Source organism: Micromys minutus (assembly GCF_963924665.1).
Source record: "Micromys minutus genome assembly, chromosome: 12".
NCBI lineage: Eukaryota > Metazoa > Chordata > Mammalia > Rodentia > Muridae > Micromys > Micromys minutus.
In genome coordinates this window covers 57519579-57537572 of record NC_137981.1, presented here as the reverse complement: position 1 = coordinate 57537572, position 17994 = coordinate 57519579, and the positions used below count along the sequence as shown (strand labels likewise).

Sequence of the window (17994 nt, the reverse complement as noted above, 5' to 3'; positions counted from 1 at the left end):
AACAAATCATAGAACCTGCATATGATCATAACCCAGACCTCCACATGTATGCCGCCTGTGTCTCACGTGTTCCCTCTACAAAAATACAAAAGGCTACTAGATTGGCTAACAAAAAACACACGGGGCATATATAGCCAGAAAGACAGCTAAGGACAAGCTTCCTCATGTTAGCTGGCCTTTTGAGAGATGAATCCCCTCTCCTAGGGCTGAATTTTTCTATTGTCCCTAGATGAGCCCTAGGCAACAAGACAAAAACCAGACAACCACTTTGGCTCAAGACCATTCTGGTACTTGGGAGATTCCTGATCCAGTATTCAAATCCGGACCACACCACAGCCAAATTAAGTCTTGTTACCATATAAAGTTGTATCCTAAATTACAAGTTCGTATGTTGAACCCCAAGTTATAAACATACTTTGGGTTGTGTCTCAAAGAATTACCTTAACTACCAAATTGGCCCAAGCCCAATTTGAAGACTGCCCGCATGCAGTAGTAACCTCAATGTGTGAAATACACCCACGTGCAGTGCCCGCAGGCTGAGAGTGAGAAAGCCGCGGAGCTGCACACTCTACACCGCCGCGAGGACCCGCGCAGATTTCAAAGAGGAAGCCGAGCGGGCGGGCCCGGAAACGAAGGCAGGCTGGTGGCCCCGGCTGACGGGTCCCTCCGCGCCACTTCCGGCGGCGTGCGACATGGCCGGAGGCCGGGACCGCGGGGACTTGGCTGCCAGGCAGCTAGTGTTCCTACTTCCAGGTAAAGGCGGTGGGCGCGTGGGCCGAGAGCGCCCGTGGCGGCGGTGGCGCGGGGTTTTTGCGCAGGTCTGCAGCCGCCCGCGAGTTCCCGGCGGGCGGGGATTCGGTGCCCCGCACTTTGCTCCGCATCCTGGTCACGTGTCCCAGCACGCGGGAAACTCCAAACCCGGAAGCGGAGGAAAGTTTGCGCCGAGTCCCTGGGGCGGGTCTAGGCACCCGGCCTGCGGAGGGCGGCGGAGCTCCGGGGTTCTGCTACTCCGGGAAGTTACTGGGTATCTGCTGCTCAGCGTCGGCCCCAGACCGGAGGTCCTGTAGTCCCGCGCTGAGCAGCTCTGCTGCTCGGAAAAGGCCTTGGAGCCAGGCGGAAGGGAGCCTGCATGGGGTCGAGCTGAGCGTGGTTTAAAGCAATAACAGAATGTAGTGACAGTCAAGATCCCAGAGCCAAGCCGTTCTGTATCCCTGCAGATAGTGACCAGCTATCAGGCCATGTGGGGGACATGGGACAGCCGGTGCCTTAGGAGGAGGGCAAGTGAAATAAGTTTAGGTTAAGGAATGCAAACCAGAAACATTCTGTCATTTTATAGATGATGCGTTTGATGTTACAATATGGGTGAAGAGGAAAGATCCACAGTCACTTCAATTTTGAGTTTTAGCTCAGCAAACACAGGGCATTTTTACGGCAGATACACGTCACCAGGGTACAGCTATCCAATGATGAAGAGTTTTATAATCCTGATGTAGCAACCTGACATGTACTTTGAATGCATAGCTTCTCTTCTGTGTACAGCGTTAAACACAGTCAAGTGTATGGACTTTGGGTGAGCCTGGTATGCTACTGGTCAGGTAGAGTAGCTTTCAAGCTAACCGCCCATACATATCTCTTCTAGAGAACCCCAGGCTTTCTGTCAGCAGATTTGTTTCGCTTGTTTGGCCCTCTGTGTCTTTCGTCTGTCTGTCTTCCCTCCGTATCATGGCTACCAGATCTGTCCATGTCGTCAGTACCGTGGGTTTTGTTGGTTGCTTTTTTAAATCGCTTCTGGTTCGATGTATGCCACTTCTGTTCTGAGGATGGGTGACATTAGGTGTTTCTGGTTTGCAGCTATTGGGGTTACACCTCTGGCGGTGTTCTTTTGAGGCCTTTGGGGGGCATAGACATTCATTTCTTCAGAGCCTGTATCCTGGGGTGAAGCTGCTCGTTGGTTGAGCTTTAGTACTGAGAATGGTTTTCTGAAGCCGTTGATACTGATTCAGACTGACTCCAGCTGCCCATGAAGAGTTCCAGTTAAGCTGCACCCTCCTCACTGAAGGTGTTTAGCCAAGCAGCTAGTTAGAGTTCATGGTTTCGGTGATCTATCAGAAGGCTAGCTGAGCACCTTATTTTAGATGGGGGAGGGGAGAGCCTCCTTTCACCCTTCTGTTACATCAGTATAATTGATTTTCATAGTAGGAGCCTTAATCAGTCTTCTGCAGTTTAATATGTTGATACTATATAGATACAAACAGTAGTTGGTCAAAACTTGTGTTTTGTTGTTGTTTTCTTGGCTGTTTCATTGACAATTTCATTCTTAAAGTGTGTCACAATCATAGCAGACACAAAACTGGAAAAACTCAATATTGCATGCCTCCCTCAAAGTGATAGGCATGCTAAATCTACTGGGGGTGGGGTGAGAGGCATTCATTGTTGCCTGGTTTCTCTTTAAAGCCAAGGTGTCCTCTCTCCTGTTTTTACCCTCTCACCCTTTCCTGTCCTCTGTTCTTCCAGATGGCCTTTAATGCCACCTGCAGGCTCTAAGGGTGGAAACACATTTGATAGCTGCTGTGGTGTCTGCCTGAGGTGTTACTATTTGAGGGTTCACTGTTCTGAAAGTGAGCAGAGTGTTGTATTCATCATTCAGGGCACAGCCAACTAACCTGTAATGATGCTCCCTTGACATTTAATTTACATTCAGGTTCCCTCCTGTGCCAAAAGAGAAGGTAAATGGTAGGCCACAGTCTCAGTGCTTGTTGTCAAACTTTTGTTCACCTGTCAGTTCTACTGAGCTGGGTCAGATGTGAATGTTAACCAGGAGCACATCCGCAGACTATAGAGTAGGCAGGAGACTGCCTATGGCTGTTATGGGGGACTGTTAGCAGGATTCACCTCCCAGGAAATGTCTACAGATAGAGAAACTCTAGGGTACTATGGGAGTGGCGGGGGAGAAGAATGAAAATCATGTAGGACTCTTGTATATAGGTCCACATAGCTTTAGTAAAACCGTCCTTAATCAGTGCCACCCACCCCCACCTCCACCCCATCCTCCCACCTCTGAGTGAAGAAGTCCCCAGATCAAACTGGGGCTTTAGAGCCAATCCTCAGTTCTGTTGAGTTTCCTTGGGATACTACAAAGCTCCAAAGGAAGCATCCTTGTTTGTCATTTCCAAGGCAGTACAGGCGTAATGACCAGTTCTTTTGGAGGCTACAGGACAAGTAGCCTTTTGGGGAATCCCAGGCCTGCCTTCCTGGCCATTCGTGGACAGTAGCTTTTTAGTTGGGGTGCCATGATGACCACAAAGGACATCTAAATGTAAAACAAAACAAGAATTAAAACCATTGTAAGGGTTCTCATTTTAGAATGATGTTCTCAGTAAAAGATTTTCTAAAAACCTGACATAGAAGGGAGAGCTAATTTTCCTGTTTAATGATGGAGAGACTTTAGTATAAACATATCTTTGTTGTGGGTTGGAGGCAAGAAAGGAAGAGAAGAGTGAAATACAGGATAAAGGAAGGCTTTGTCAGGGACCCCAGGAAACCAATGACTTTCTCCTCTTTCCTAAGGGTTGGCACATGAACTCAGGATAGCAGTGGAAGTAAGTTTCTCTCCTTTTGTGTGCATGCACATTTGCATTTAGAATGAGGCCTGTGGTGAGAGCTGCCCTTCCCTTGGCAGGTAGTAGAGGACATAGCCCATCCATATCTTGGAAGATTGCGCATCATTTCCTGCAGGCAGTTTCTAGGCTGTCTAGCACAGAGCACATTTAACATCTTCCACACGAATCTGGCTTTGTCTTTATACAGCATTTCTTGATGAGGCCCCACTGATCTTTCTCAGATGACTGCCGGATCTGCTTCTGACTGGAGAAGTGATGGATGGAATCAGGCAGTTGGTAATCTGTTGGTGTAATCTTGTCCTCTTAGTGATTGTTCCAAGAGACAGGGACATCAAGTAACAACTATGGTTCCCACAGATTTGTCCTCCAGGGCAGAATTTAAAATCATAAAAGAAAGCAAGCCACAGTCTTAAAATTTGAATAGCATCCTAGGGACAGCAAAGGTTTTTCATGAGCTTTGTTATGAGATTTGCCATGAGCTTTATCGGGGATGTTGGGCGACTGCTCAGTCAGTGCTGCCTGAGCCTGGCTATCATGAACAACACTGTCAGGTGTGTGTGGCCTGTGTGCTTTGTCCGTTTTGTGTCCTCGGACACATTGCTGCTCTCATGTAGTCTGTCTTCCTCATTTCTGCAGTGGGCTGGTTGGTGGTGGGCTAGTGTTAATGCCCACACTCTGTCCACCTTTAGCAGGGCCAGAGACTGAGTAGGTTTTTCACTCAGAAAACACCTTAGTTCTATTTCTTCCTGTGCTGTTTTCCCTAACACCGTCTTCGCTCTTGGGTCAGATTCTACTCTGGATTCAAGGTTCAACTTTTTTTCCCACAAGGCCAAGCTATGTGTTCCAGCCCAACTTTTCTTTCTCTGAATGTTGGTGGCTTTTTGTTTGCCTGCAATCCTATCTCCACTCTCTCTGCTTAGGGCACTCTTGAAACCCATCTTCTAGGTAACCTCTACACGGACGCCTCCTCATTGGGCCTTTCCCATTAGTGGTACCTTTTCTGCCAGCCATGCGTGTGATTACCAGTTTTGTATAAATAACTAGGTGTTGAGCAATCCAGGAGCTGCAGGGAATCCAGACATGTTCTTCCTCGATAGCCATCAGCTCGTCAGCAGTGACCTTTGTCTCAGCCTCTGAAAGGCAGAAGCTGCTTTAAGTTGTTCAGACTTTTTGTGACTCCATTGGATGCCTCGTGCTGAAGAAGAAAGAGATGGGCAGGTGAGGAAGTCGGAGCTGCATGGCACCCAGTCCTCCCGTGCGCCTTCCATGAGGAAGTAGCTGGCTGATGCCAAGGAGAGCAAACCCTCTTGAAGGCCTCGGTTTGCTAAGACTGTGGGGTTGCCCACTGAATTGTTTTATTCTGATTACATTTTTTTATTGTGGGGGAGTCAGTAGACAAGGCCTCACACTGTAGCCCAGACAGGCTCATGACAGCTCTGGTGTTGTCTTTCTCTGGTGCTCCTCCAGGCCTGGCTACTTCACTGACTGTAAAGTTGACTTTGTTGTTTTAACTCCTTAATCTCATTTTTATCCTTAACTTTCAGTTACAATTTTTACGCTTTAAAAAAAATAACTTAAAAACTAAGAACAGTGTATAGCTAGTACAGGCATTTTAGCAGTGAAAAGGAAAATAAGACAGAAATGCGGTGTTTGTGATTCTGTCAGCCAGGAACTATTGGGAGTTCTCCTTCCAGTCTTTTTGTTGTATAGATCACAAAATGAATACTTTCTTCTTTTCCTGTTTGTCTTTCCTTCACTCTTCACACTCTCTCAGGGCCTCTGAGGTTGTGAGGGAACAGAGAAAGCCCTGTTGTTTCACCCGTGTGGTGGTACATGAGATAAACAAAGCTCATACTTTACAAGTTATGCTTTGGTGGTGAGGGGCGTGGTTTGTATTATAACAAGCAAGGAGCATTTCATCCAGAAGACCGTACGCATTGTGGGTGCATTATCTCTGAAATAGAAAGATGGAAAATCAGATCTCTGCAAGAAAGGTGTAAGTGCACAGAACTGTGATAGGCCCGATGTGTGAGAGCCTTCAAAACATGTTGAATGTGAGATCAGCCGCCTGCACGAACTTCCCTCTGCTCTTGGCACGAGCAGGGTACTAGTCCGAATGGTCTGAGCCTGCCTTGTATGGAAACATCTGTTTTCTGCCATGGTGCAACGTTAGACACGAACTTCTCTGGGGCCTCCTGGCAGCTTCATATTTCCCCAGGTGGGGCCAGCCCTGTGTTGTGGCAGGGCAGCTGAATAGAGCAGGTGAGGATGAACCGCACTTGGGTGCTATAGCAACAGGTAGCCTTGGTTTTCTGCTTCTCTGAGCATTAATAACTTCTTAAACCAAGTCCACCCCTTCTTCAACTAGAGCAGCAGGGTACCACCATCTTGTCATTTTCTAAGACAGTCGTCTGATTAACCCCAAGGGTCTCTGTGATCCCACCTCCCACCACCCATGGCAGTAGCTAGGAGACAGCAACTCTGGTTCAAGATGGTGGACTTAAGTGTGTGTGGGCTCTCCTAGAAGGAGGGGTGCTTGTAGAGATAGCTCCAGAAGTAGCCACTGGCACCACTGTCACCAGAAACCTTGACGCCCCAACACCCCATGTGGCCTGTCCTTTGAATGTCTGTGAGGGGTAGTCTTTCTGGTTCCTGTAAGGGTGCCAGAGCTTTATTTGTATGGAGAATAGGGTTGTGGTAGTAAGTCAGAGTTGTCTTTCAGGATGAGTAGGAGACTTGGTTCCAGAGGCCCTGTAGACACCAAACTCAAATCCTTTATGCATTTGCATAACCTACAGAATCCACCTATATGCTTTAATTCATCTCTTGATTATTATCACACAACAAAGTACGAAGGGTGTGTAGCTTCATTTTACATTGTACTGCTTAGAGGATAATGACAAGGAAGCAAACCCACACACTCTAACATGTGCAGTCTTCTCCCGGATATTTCCTATCTGTACAGAGTGTGTGGACCCAAAGAACTCATTTTAATTCACCCTCATCTTCTCAGGGATCACACCATATTTAGAAAACGCCCTTGCAACTTTACAACATACTTTTACATGTTAGGGTATTTGACCTTCACAATGACCTTAGGCAACAGTTTAAATAAAGCCTTATTATCGCTGCCGTACATATTGAGAAACCAAAACTCAACAGTCAAATCATCTGGTCAACAAATAGGCTTTGAGTGGCACAGACTGTCACCTCCCGAAAGCTCTTCTCCAGGGCCTTTGCTTTGCCCAAGGCCTTTCTGCCTGCATGGTGGCATTGCAGCTTCACAAGAGAGGTGGCGGGTGGGGACAGGATTCCCTCTGCTCTGTTTGATGACCAGAGAACACTCTCTTCTGGAGCCACCTTAGTCAGATCTGCCCCATCTTCTCCAGAATTGTCCTGTATCCCACATACCTCAAGTTCCTGCTGTACATGTCGCTGGTCTCGATGGCTCCGAGCCAGCTGTGGACCTGAATTCTTTACCAGCTTCCTCTCCTTCGACCGGCCAGTCCTAGAAACATTGCTGCTGATGAACCACAGCCTTGGTTTGCTGTGGTCTTGGCGGAGGCTGGTTTTCCTTTTGTCTCCGAAGCTCCTCGGGGATGTTCTATTCAGAGAAGCCCATCAGTGGGAAGCATCCTCTGGGAATGTACCTTTGCTCTTCATTAGCCTGTGAAGAAACGGCTTCAAGGCCAGGAGCCTGGGCTTGGTCTTGCCGATGGTAGTCCTGGCATCTTGGGAAGAAGAGCATACAGTTACGTTTGAAGTTAGTGTCTTGAAAGCTGCAAGACCCTGGAGTATGACACTGGTTTGTGTCACATACCCGGTGTCATGGGGCGCTGACATCTGTGTCGGAGCCTACCATGCTCTCTCCAAGTGCCTCAGGTAACTCGGAGTTTCTGTAGATGAGAATAGAATTCCTAATAGACACTGGTTTTCTTATCAGTGAAACTTGACTGTTTTTAGATGTTTCTTACGTCACAGAGCAGACTGCCGCCATCTTCCTAAGGTATCATTTGATCTTGACTCATTTCCTTCCCGCTTTCCTGGAAGTTCCTCTCCTCTGCCGTTCCTGGTATTGATCTACTGGCGTGGCATGACAAGAGGGAGACAGACAACTTGACACTTACAGGAGAAACAAGCTTCAGCCTGTGGCATTTTAGTTATTTCGATCATGGACAGGAGTGAAGTCGTAGCTACCACTGCCCTGCAGCGTCAGTCCTGCATTGTATCAGACCCACCTTCCGTTAGCACAGCAGCTCTAGGCCCAGAAGCAGAAGTGGCGTCCGCTCTTCCTAATCCTGGTGGGAGGCGTTTCACACGGTGACAGTTTCTAGAAAAGTGAGGTTTGACTTTAAGTATGAAAACTTGCTCTTGCTATTTCTTACTGAGCTTTTTCTAAACCTGAAGAGTGCACACTAGATCTACTGAGAATGTGTGCAAGAAACTACATTATCTTCGGTTTTACATAGTCTAACAAGACCCACCTGGTTCCGACTTAACCTTTTCTAGGCCAAGTAGCTCTCTGGAAGTTGTGGCTTTTAACTTACACACACACACACACACACACACACACATATGTTGGCCTGACAAATGCCTCTAAATGAATTGTTACACCCATTTCATTGTTAACCAGTTGAGACACAGGCAGGTTCACTATGTTGCCCAAGGCCACACTACTTGGTGATGAGAAGGTCTGAGACTGACCTTGGACATTTATGAGTCCAGGCCCCATGTTCTCTGCTGACATCATTGGAGAAACAGTTGGGGCTCTGCAGAGCCCTTTTGCTCACCATATCCCTCTGCACTAAAAGTCAGTCCTTTAGTGTACTTGTGGGCTTTTATTTTTTTTTCTTTATCAATTTACATGTTTTTCATCTTTCTGGATACAAGTAAAAGAGAAGTTTAAGAGAAAAACAAGGCGCTTCCAAGTCTGGTAGACAAAGAACCAGCTGTGGCATGACTTAGGGTTTTCCAGATTTAAACAAAAACTCCTTAGGTGTGATAGAGCCTTTCATCTGCAGGCAGAAGCAGTTTTCTCTGTGGGATTCAAGGTGAGACTTCCAGACATAAGGGATGTGCACCAGTATAGGTCTTTGTCATGCCTGGCCTTTGAGGTGCAGTGTCTTCCTTGGGGTTTCTATTGCTGTGAAGAGACACCTTGACCATGACAACTCTTATGAAGGACAACATTTAGTTGGGGCTGGCTGACAGTCTCAGAGCTTCAGTCCATTATCAACATGGCGGCCTGCAGGCCTACAGGAAGACATGGTGCTAAGGAAGGAGCTGAGGGTTCTGCATTTTGATCTACAGGCAGCAGAAGGAGACTATGTCCACACTAGGCGTAGCTTGAGCATAGGAGACGTCAAAGCTCACCTACACAGTGACACACTTCCTCTAACAAAGCCACACCCACTCCAACAAGGCCTAATAGTGCCCCCTATGGGCCAAGCATTCAAACGCAGGAGGCTGTGGGGCCCTACCTAGTCAGATCACCTGCAGTGACAGCCAGCCTCCTGGAAGCTAGGAAGAAGCGCAGGTGGGACAACAAATGCCCTTTCAGGCTCTCCCAGCTGAGTCTCATTAGACAGCTGGAAATTGTTCCCATCTCCCCAGTCTGCAGGGAAAACCAGCAGCCTTGTAATAAAGGAACAGGCCAGCTGTGGTTTGAAGCTGAAAAGAAAAGAGAGGACAAAACCGTACTTGGAGAGCGTTGTTCTTATCTGACCTTTGTTGTGGCTTCCTGAAAATACTCCCCTTCAGGACGCTGTTACTATCTGACCTGATTGGTGCTCAGAGCTTGCTCTCTGGGAAAAGTCCTAGTCCCTAGGTCATTTGTAAAATCATCATAGTTTCTGCAAGGACTATACAAGTCCAGCAAACAGCCTGGACAAAACCTTATAGGGAACATGTGGAGAACTAGGTGCCTTAGCAAAGACTTACTGGAGCTCAGTGCTAACCACGGAAGTAGCTGAACAGAGCCATCTTAACTGGCTGCAGAGAACACAGACTGGACAGTCACTGAGGTGACTTAAAACCAGCAACAGTTCTCAGGAGTTAGGGGAGGACAAGATAATGTCCAGAACTGCCACGTTTACTATATTTTATCTAACATAATGTTAGTTATTTTAAAAACACAAGATGTGCATTAACAGAAATTATGTCCTGAGGGTGAGCCAAGCAGTTGATGAGCCGGCCCTAGAGGAGGCCGAGTTTATTCTACCAAGGTTTTAATCAGAACTCAGGAATTTATCCTGAGAACTAAGCAAACCGTCTGAATAGTGAAGACATAACTGAAACCTCACACAGAGGTGTTCATAAGGGATCAGACATGAAGATCTCCCAGCTTTCCCCCAAAGAAGACTTAGCCAGCACTGTAAGTCAATCCTACCTAACAGGTCCTAAAACACATTTCAGATGATCAAAAATATACCAAATACATTCTGTAGGAACAGTGAAAATAGAAGACAATTACAGAAGGAAATCTGGGGGGTTCACAAATATGCAGAAATTAAACATTCACAACCAATGAATCCAAGGGAGAAAATATGAGGGAAACTAAAAAAACAACTTTGAGGAAAAAAAAAATAAAACACAGACTTATGAAATGCCCATGACAGTGCTTAGACAGATACAGAGCTAAACATTATGAAATTAATAAAGTAGAAAGACCTCAGGGCCAGGAACCTCACCTCCCACCATAGGGAACCTCACCTCCCACCATAGGGTACCTCACCTCCCACCATAGGGAACCTCACCTCCCACCATAGGGGAGCTCACCTCCCACCATAGGGAACCTCACCTCCCACCATAGGGAACCTCACCTCCCACCATAGGGAACCTCACCTCCCACCATAGGGAACCTCACCTCCCACCATAGGGGAGCTCACTAGCCCCACAGCAAAGCAAAGGGAGGAAGTAAATATGGGCACAGGAAAGAAAAGGAGAGTCAGACACGGGAACATCAGCATAGCAGAAGTTAGCTCCTTTCCAAAGATGGAAAACAGTTAGCAGACTGTTAGGCAAACTGACCAGGGTTGGGAAAGGAGTCTAAGACAGCAGTGAAAGAGGGGACATTGCTACTGACCTCACAGAAATGGGAAGGGACTATAGGAATGGTGTATGTATTGTAAATGCGACCAACAGATTCCTGGATAGAACAATTACAGAATCAGGTCTCAGGAAAGAGATCTCAAGAGACCACAGTGAAGAGGTTAAATTAGCCTGTGTTCTGCAGAAAAAGCCTGATTCCTGACAGCTTCACTTCATTGGAGAATTCTATTAGACACTGAAAAGTAAGGTCAGTACTGTAAGGGCTTTTCAAAACAGGAAAAGAAGGCACACTTCCGGTTTAGTCCGTGAGACTAGTATTACCCTGAAAAGCAGGCAAAGGCATTACAGGGAAAGTCAGTTTATAGTTGATGCACATAAATGCAAGAATCCTAAACAAATAGCAAATAGATCCAGGAGGAAAAAATATATATGAGCAAGTAGAATTTATTCAGAAAGGGCTGAGTCAAATTGTAAAATATGTCCTGCTGATAAAGACCAATCATTTCAGCCACAGGAAGAGCATTTTAGAAAGTCTAACACCCTTTCGTGCACGACGTCCTCAGCAGTTTAAGAACAGGGAACTGTCTCCGTCTGATAAAAAGCCACAGACGACATTGTGGCAGCGTGTTTCTTATGTGTGTGGTGCAGTGGAAGTATTTTGGGTAAATAATGTATGCCAAATAAGTTTATTTTACCTGTGCTTAAGGAAAATAAATGTATGGAATGCTCTCCATTTCCTTTGGATAATGCAGTTCTGTGCCAGGGCCGCCAGATTGTAGCAGGAGAGTCCTTCACGGGCCATCGGGGACTAGAGGATAACAGGGTGAGGGACCAGAGGGACGGATGGGCAGAAGTTGAGAAGTAGACAAGGGACAAGCATGTGCTGGGGGAAAGCTTTGTGTGTCATTCCCAGCGGGAACCAGCGCAAGAGAGAACAAAGAAGAGCTGAGGAAGATGTGGCTCAGGACTGAGGGCTGGTGTTCCTGCTGCTGTACCTGCATGCAGTCTATAAATGAGGAGGCCCAGTAGGCGGTTGGTACTGTCCCATTAGGATGCTAAAGGGAGCCAAAGAGGCTGGGTCCTGGTGGCATTTGTCATTGGAAATTTGTTGTTAGGATTTTTGGTCAGGAAAAAAAAAATCATTGCCTGATTTTTTTCAAATTTATCTTTGAAACCTCTGTAGTACATAAAAGAACTTCATTTTTATATCAGCATCTGAGTTCTTTTGGGAACACACAATTAACATCTCCTTGGACTGCTGGTCTCTTCTTTTGATCTCTCTGATTGCTGTGGAGAAGCTTTTGTGTGATGTAATCCCACCTGTTAACTTGGCCTTTGTTCTTTTGGAATTAGACCCCAGAGTGTCTTTAATCAGCCCCAAACACAGGTATTTTCTTCTGGTAATCTCACCTTTGAACATTTAGCCCATTTGGAGTTAATTTCATGTTGATTCAGTCCAGCAGCCAGTTGTTGTGTGAAGAAATATCATTCCCCCCACCAACTAGACATCTTTGTGCGGCCCAGCTTTGTTCAGAAAGAATGTCAGCATGTGGGGGTGGCATAGCTGCAGATGTCCCGAAGATCTTCAAAGATAAAGACATTGTTGCCTTCGGAGAGCTTCTAGAAATGGTTTTGTTTAGTTGACTTGGCATTCTAATGTTTAATTATTTGGGGCTCTGGAGGAATGGGGAAGCTCGAAGAGAAACACTCAATACAGTTTTCTCATGATAAAAATAAGTAGTCAAAATACTTCAAGTCCCCAGTGAAGGGTCTGCCCTTGTGCCGAGGCGTGAGGGAGCTGTGTGGGGAGGCTGTCAGCTTCCCGTGCCTCAGACACAGGACAGAGAGTCGTACTCGCTAGGCAAGAAACATGGGATAGGAGACACTTTGGTATTTTAGAAAGTTCTAACACGACCAAACTTTCTAATTTACATTTCAGTCTAGAGGTGTCCTTCCAGAAAGAATCATACCCAGTTCTGACAGGTGAACCTGCGCCCCTCTCTTTCTGTGATATTCTTACAACAGACTCAGGGAGCTGGGGGCGGGTCAGCTCCTGCCAGGATGAAGTGTCCAGAGGTTCCTGTCCACGTGTGCTTTCCTGTTCCGCTGCTGTGTTTGGTGAGGAAGCATTTGGGAAAGTCCCGCCTTCTTAGTTAAGTGACCCTTCCGTTGTCAGAGTGACTTTAAGTTCCCTGGTGAGGTCTGTTAGCATCTGCTTTTCTTTATTACTGCTCTTTTCCCATCTTTATGTCCACAAGTGCTTCCTGTGGGCAGCAAACAGTTTTCCTCTGGCTATTTGATTCCGTCTGGGTTCCTGCTTATCACTGGGACCTGGCAGTCACACCCATCGACACGTGCATGTGACTGCTGGTGTAGCTGGGGTTGGGTCTGTCCTGCTGCTTCTAGTTTATCATGTGTGTTCTTTGTGACTATCCAACCTCCTTTTAGTTAAAGGACTTTTTTACAATTCTGTTTTATCTCCTTTATTGTCTTATTTGCGACAATTTCGGGGTTTTGTAATTTTAGTGACTGCAATGGGTTTTCTTGTCCATATTTAATTGGTGTGGCTACCTTACCACCTCTCAAATGGCATAAGGAACTCGCAGATATTGTCCTTTCATCTCTTCTGGACTTAAGCTGATGTCATGCATTTCCTATGTCCATGTGGTGTCAGCACTCTGAATTACCCGAACAAACAGTCGACAGTCCTTAGAAAGTGTAAAGGGAGAAGAACACTCCCCTTATTGGGTCACACAGATTCCTCTTTAGATTCCTGCATCTGGTCCTTCTGCACCAGGACCTCCCTTAGCATTCCTTGTGGTGAGTGCGTGTGTGCGTGCACGTGTGTGTTCCTGGATATTCCTTTCAGCTCTTGTGTGTCTGAAGTTTCATTTTCCACCCTCCTTTTCTAGTTTCTTTACAACTATGTTGGCTGACTTTATGGATGTCTCTGGACTCTCTTCTGGCGTGTGTCGTTTTCACGTGCTTAGCTGTCATCCTTGGCCTTGCCTCTCTGTGCATGCTATGATGCACACACACACACACACACACACACACACACACACACACCACCTCCCTGGGTTGCTTTAAGATTTTTCTTTTTATTATTGGGTTTGAATTGTTTGTTGTTATGCTTTCGGAGCATTTTTGTTACCAGATCTTCACGTTCATGTATCTTCTGCCATTCGTTCTTTCTTTTGGGCTTTGCTTCTCTAGCATTTCAACTGAGATCATTTAAAAGTCTTCCCCGTGACAAGATCGTAGCAGCTGTCAGTCACGACTAGTCCTTGCTTCCTTCCAAGTACCTGTTGAATGTCCTACCATTTAATGCCCTGGGATCATGAAGAAAGGGGAAATGGGTGTGTGTTGGGATCTCTGTTTTCTGTGGAGAGCGTCTCCTGTGCGTGGGAAAGTTCAGCGCAGTTTCCCAAGGACTACTCAGAGAAGCCCTGCTGCACACGCTTGGTCTGAGGTTTCTCACCCTTGTTCCACGTGGACTCCATCACCCTCCCGTCTTTGGAGCTCTCTGCTCTCTCGTGTCTGCTCCAAGGCAGCCAGACTTTGCCTCGCTCGTCTGCCCCAGGGCCCCGGAACATTCTCAGTGAGCCCTCTCCTGTTAGCTCAAGAAGAAGCTGTGTTCTGTTTCTGGCTAAGCCAGTGCTGGAACGTGCTTGCAGTGTCTGTGTGCATACAGAAGGGACAAAGGGAGGAGGCTCAGTTCCTCACCAAGACCTCTGGGTGCTCTTCTGTAGATGGGCTTGTGCCTTGACCACCTTCCTGGGGTGCACTTGTGTAGGCGAGGTGTGCCCCGAGACTATGTTCCTGGGGTGCTCTTGTGTAGATGGGTTGTGTTCCTTGGCTGCCTGGTGTCGCTGGTTTCTTTGGTGTCTGTGTTGAGCTTTGACTGTGCTGCTCGGTCTATGGAAGGTGGCATCATCTTAGTTTTCATGTTTTCATCTATGTAATTAAGACTTTGACAGTCACATGCTGTAGAGGAAACAGTGCAGCGACCTGATTCCACAGAGTAAGGTAAATCCATTGTAACTAAAGTCCTGAGGTCTGGCAGGATGACAGACAGATGAGTGGATCCGCGTAGAATGTCTACAGTCTCTCTCCGAGTGGCTACTGTGAAGGTTTCCACTCGGTGAGTTTCAATGCAGATGACCAGCCCACTGAAAACTAGTTAGATTTATTAACAGTCCATTATCCCCCGAGTATATTCTGAATTGCCTAGATATAAATTGAACACATCCACAGAAAATACAAGAACACACATATGTTCGAGGAAGAGGCGTCCTGAAGTATGGCACACAGCACACACATGGCCGTTACAGGGAGACTCTCCATATTGAGAGTGGGAATAAGGTAGAGCTGAAGTACGTCACTGTCTCGCGGATAAAGGACGTGTTCTTAAATGACAGCACCGCTGAGGTGACAAGGGATGAGATTAACTGGCCCCGGGAATTAAACCTAGAGATTTTAAATATTCATACTGATATGTAGGGTTTATTCTGTATTTCTCTTTGGTTATGTTGAGTGCCTGTGACTACTTGGCTTAAGTGTAAAGAGAAAAAGATAGTGTCATCAGCATCTTCTAAAAGGAGATTAAGACATGAGAGGAGGGCACTGGCTGAGGTAACAAAGCTTAGGACTGCTGACTCTAGAGACAGCCCCTCATCCCTTCCCCTAGAGGAAAATCAAACCTACTTCAAGTTTCACTGTAGCTGACATTGAAACAGTTGTCTACTGAGGATCACATGGCTCATAAATGATAAAGCAAAGTTTTTAGAAGGAAAAATTGAATTAGCGGAACAGTGAAAAACAGGATAAAGCTGCCTTTAAACTTTCCACTCACCGTTTACTTTCAGAATATTTAAAAGATGCCTCAAAGAAGAAGAAGAGCGGCCTCCTGTTCGTAAAGCTGGCCAACCCGCACTCAGGTGGGTCTCCTCCCCTCTGTCCTCCCCACTGGCTTCCAGCGGTTCCAGCACCACGCAGACCGTGGAGTGCTCACCTGCTTGTGTGCCTGTGGGTTAGCTTACGGCGGCCTCCTGCAGGGAAACACACCAGGGATGCATTTCCCAAGATAAATCACGCTAAACACTGCAAAGAATATCTTTTTTCTGGTTTTCATCCACAGAATGTTGTCGTTAGAAACGCTGGTGACTTAGAAACGCGGCGTGTTTGTGTCCTTCCTGGGAATGGGTTCATTTTCCTTGGCTTTCTCAAGCCAGCTTCTCTAGGGGTGCTCACCCAACACTAGCCTGCACTTATTGTGTTCACGCCGTGGCGTGCAGTGAAGAGCCCGAGGGACAAGCGCAGAAGGTGGCCTTTGACATGTCACTGCTCTGGCTGCTTCCTTTTTAGCTGTTCTTTCACTCTGACCAAAAGAGGACGTCCCTACCCCACCCCCATTATTCAAGTCATTGCATATTGGAAAGCTTTATGTTTTATTGGTAGGTAAGTTCATTTTAGTTTTATATTCAGCAGATTTTCAGTTGTGTTTTCGAATTCCAAGGCGAAAGTATTACAGTGCACTCAGCCATGTGGTAACAAAGGATTCCACTTCCGTTGACCTGTACGGATCTGAGTAAACCCCTGCTGCCACTAAATCACAGCTGCCCCCCCCCCCCCCCCGTGACTGTGTGACCTCACAGTGAATGAGGCAGTATTGGAAAGATATGGAAAGCAGAGAAAGTGAAACAACAGAAGAAAGCCAAACACACTGCCCCTTCCTCTAGCATTTTTCTTCAAAGTGAAACTGAGTCTGCCTGCTGAGCTGCAGGGCTGGAGCTGGAGCTGGGAGGAGGGGTTTGGGAGGAGCTCTGGGTGATCCCATTCTAAAGCTCTTAGCCAGAGAAGCTGCGCCTGCATCCCGGATCCCATGGAGATGCCCACAGACACGGGCTGGGCTGAACACTGACTGCCGTGGGTAGTGCTCTGAGAGATGCAGGCTATTTTCATTTTCCTCAGTCCTCACAAAACCCCTCTGGGGCAAACTCAGGATTGCTCCACATACAGACCAGCAGCAGAGGTGTAATAAGGGTTCCGTAACTTCTCACGTCACACTCAGCATGGGATGCTGAGATTCCAGAGATGGCTGGCTCTGTGGTTAGCAGACGTGAGCTCTGAGTTAGGGGTAAGTCCTCAGACATGCACAGGCTTCACCCCTCCTGTTCCCACACAGCTGATTTGCTGAGGATTGAAGCCCAGACCTGGCACATGCTGGGCAAGTGCTCTCCCGGTAACTGAGCTGACCCCTATTCCCTCCCCTCCCCAGTTTCAAAAGAATAAAATGGAAAATCCCATCCAGTTCACTAAACTTGAAGAGCGTCCTTCCCTTTCTCAGTAGAGTGGCTGGTGACATCTGAGGGTTTTTCCCAGTCTTTCTCCTGTGTAGGTAGTTACATGCTGGCATAGGACAGACGCAGGCACTAGCTCCCACACGTGTCTGAACCAGTAGCAGACTTGTGCCTTTCACTTTGATGGTTTAAGGTCAGTAAGGGTTATAGAGCTGAATTCAGTGTCTGCGCCTAATGTTCATCGGCTTGCTGGGCACACTGCGGGCAGAGAGCTTGACTCTGTGTTTAGTTCCTGTTTGCAACATTCCTTGGAACTGCTGGATAGATTTTTGATGTGCATCTTCTCTCTCTCTCTCTCTCTCTCTCTCTCTCTCTCTCTCTCTGTGTGTGTGTGTGTGTGTGTGTGTGTGTGTGTGTAGGTGTGAAAAGTGATGAATACTAAATTCACCTGTGTTACAGGGGAAGGAGCCACTTACTTAATTGATATGTGTCTACAGCAGCTGTTTGAAATAAAGGTTTTCAAGGAAAAACACCATTCTTGGTTTATCAATCAGTCCGTTCAGTCAGGTACGTAACTATACATACATACATACATATATATATATATATATTATATATTTCCCCCCAACCATTAACTAAACACATACTTCTCGTCTCCCCTTGGACTGTGGAAATGGGAGCCTTCCTGGGTATCAGACAGGGTTTGGATCAAGTGAAGCTTGAGTCAGATTGTCACATGTTAAATGGACAATTCTGATTTATCTCCTAAAACACCAACACATCCTCTGCAGGAGCCAGATGGCGTGTGTGTGCCATTGAATGCAGGCTGGGTTGATCGGAAACACTTCCTTTAGAGGAATTTTTAACATATTATCTTCTTGAGCAAACTGATACAATTTCTAAAACATGCTAGAATGTAACAACTTTTTAAGTATGGTTTCTTCTGTAGGCTGGGTGCCTTCTTTTAACCAGTCTTCCTGTCACTGTTGTATAATAAACTCACACCTTAGACTACCCACTCA

At 46.6% G+C, this 17994-nt stretch overlaps 1 protein-coding gene across 1 annotated transcript in view; it reads left to right on the top strand.

Moving 5' to 3' along the window:
* The first annotated feature begins 680 nt into the window (after positions 1 to 680).
* RNASEH2B (ribonuclease H2 subunit B) overlaps positions 681 to 17994 on the top strand; it is a 38456-nt gene continuing 21142 nt past the window's right edge. The window contains exons 1-3 of the mRNA XM_080926429.1: positions 681 to 753; positions 15539 to 15610; positions 17432 to 17539. Of these exons, the coding sequence (XP_080782555.1) occupies positions 693 to 753; positions 15539 to 15610; positions 17432 to 17539 (241 nt within the window). The 5' untranslated portion in view covers positions 681 to 692. The remainder of the gene's footprint in view (positions 754 to 15538; positions 15611 to 17431; positions 17540 to 17994) is intronic.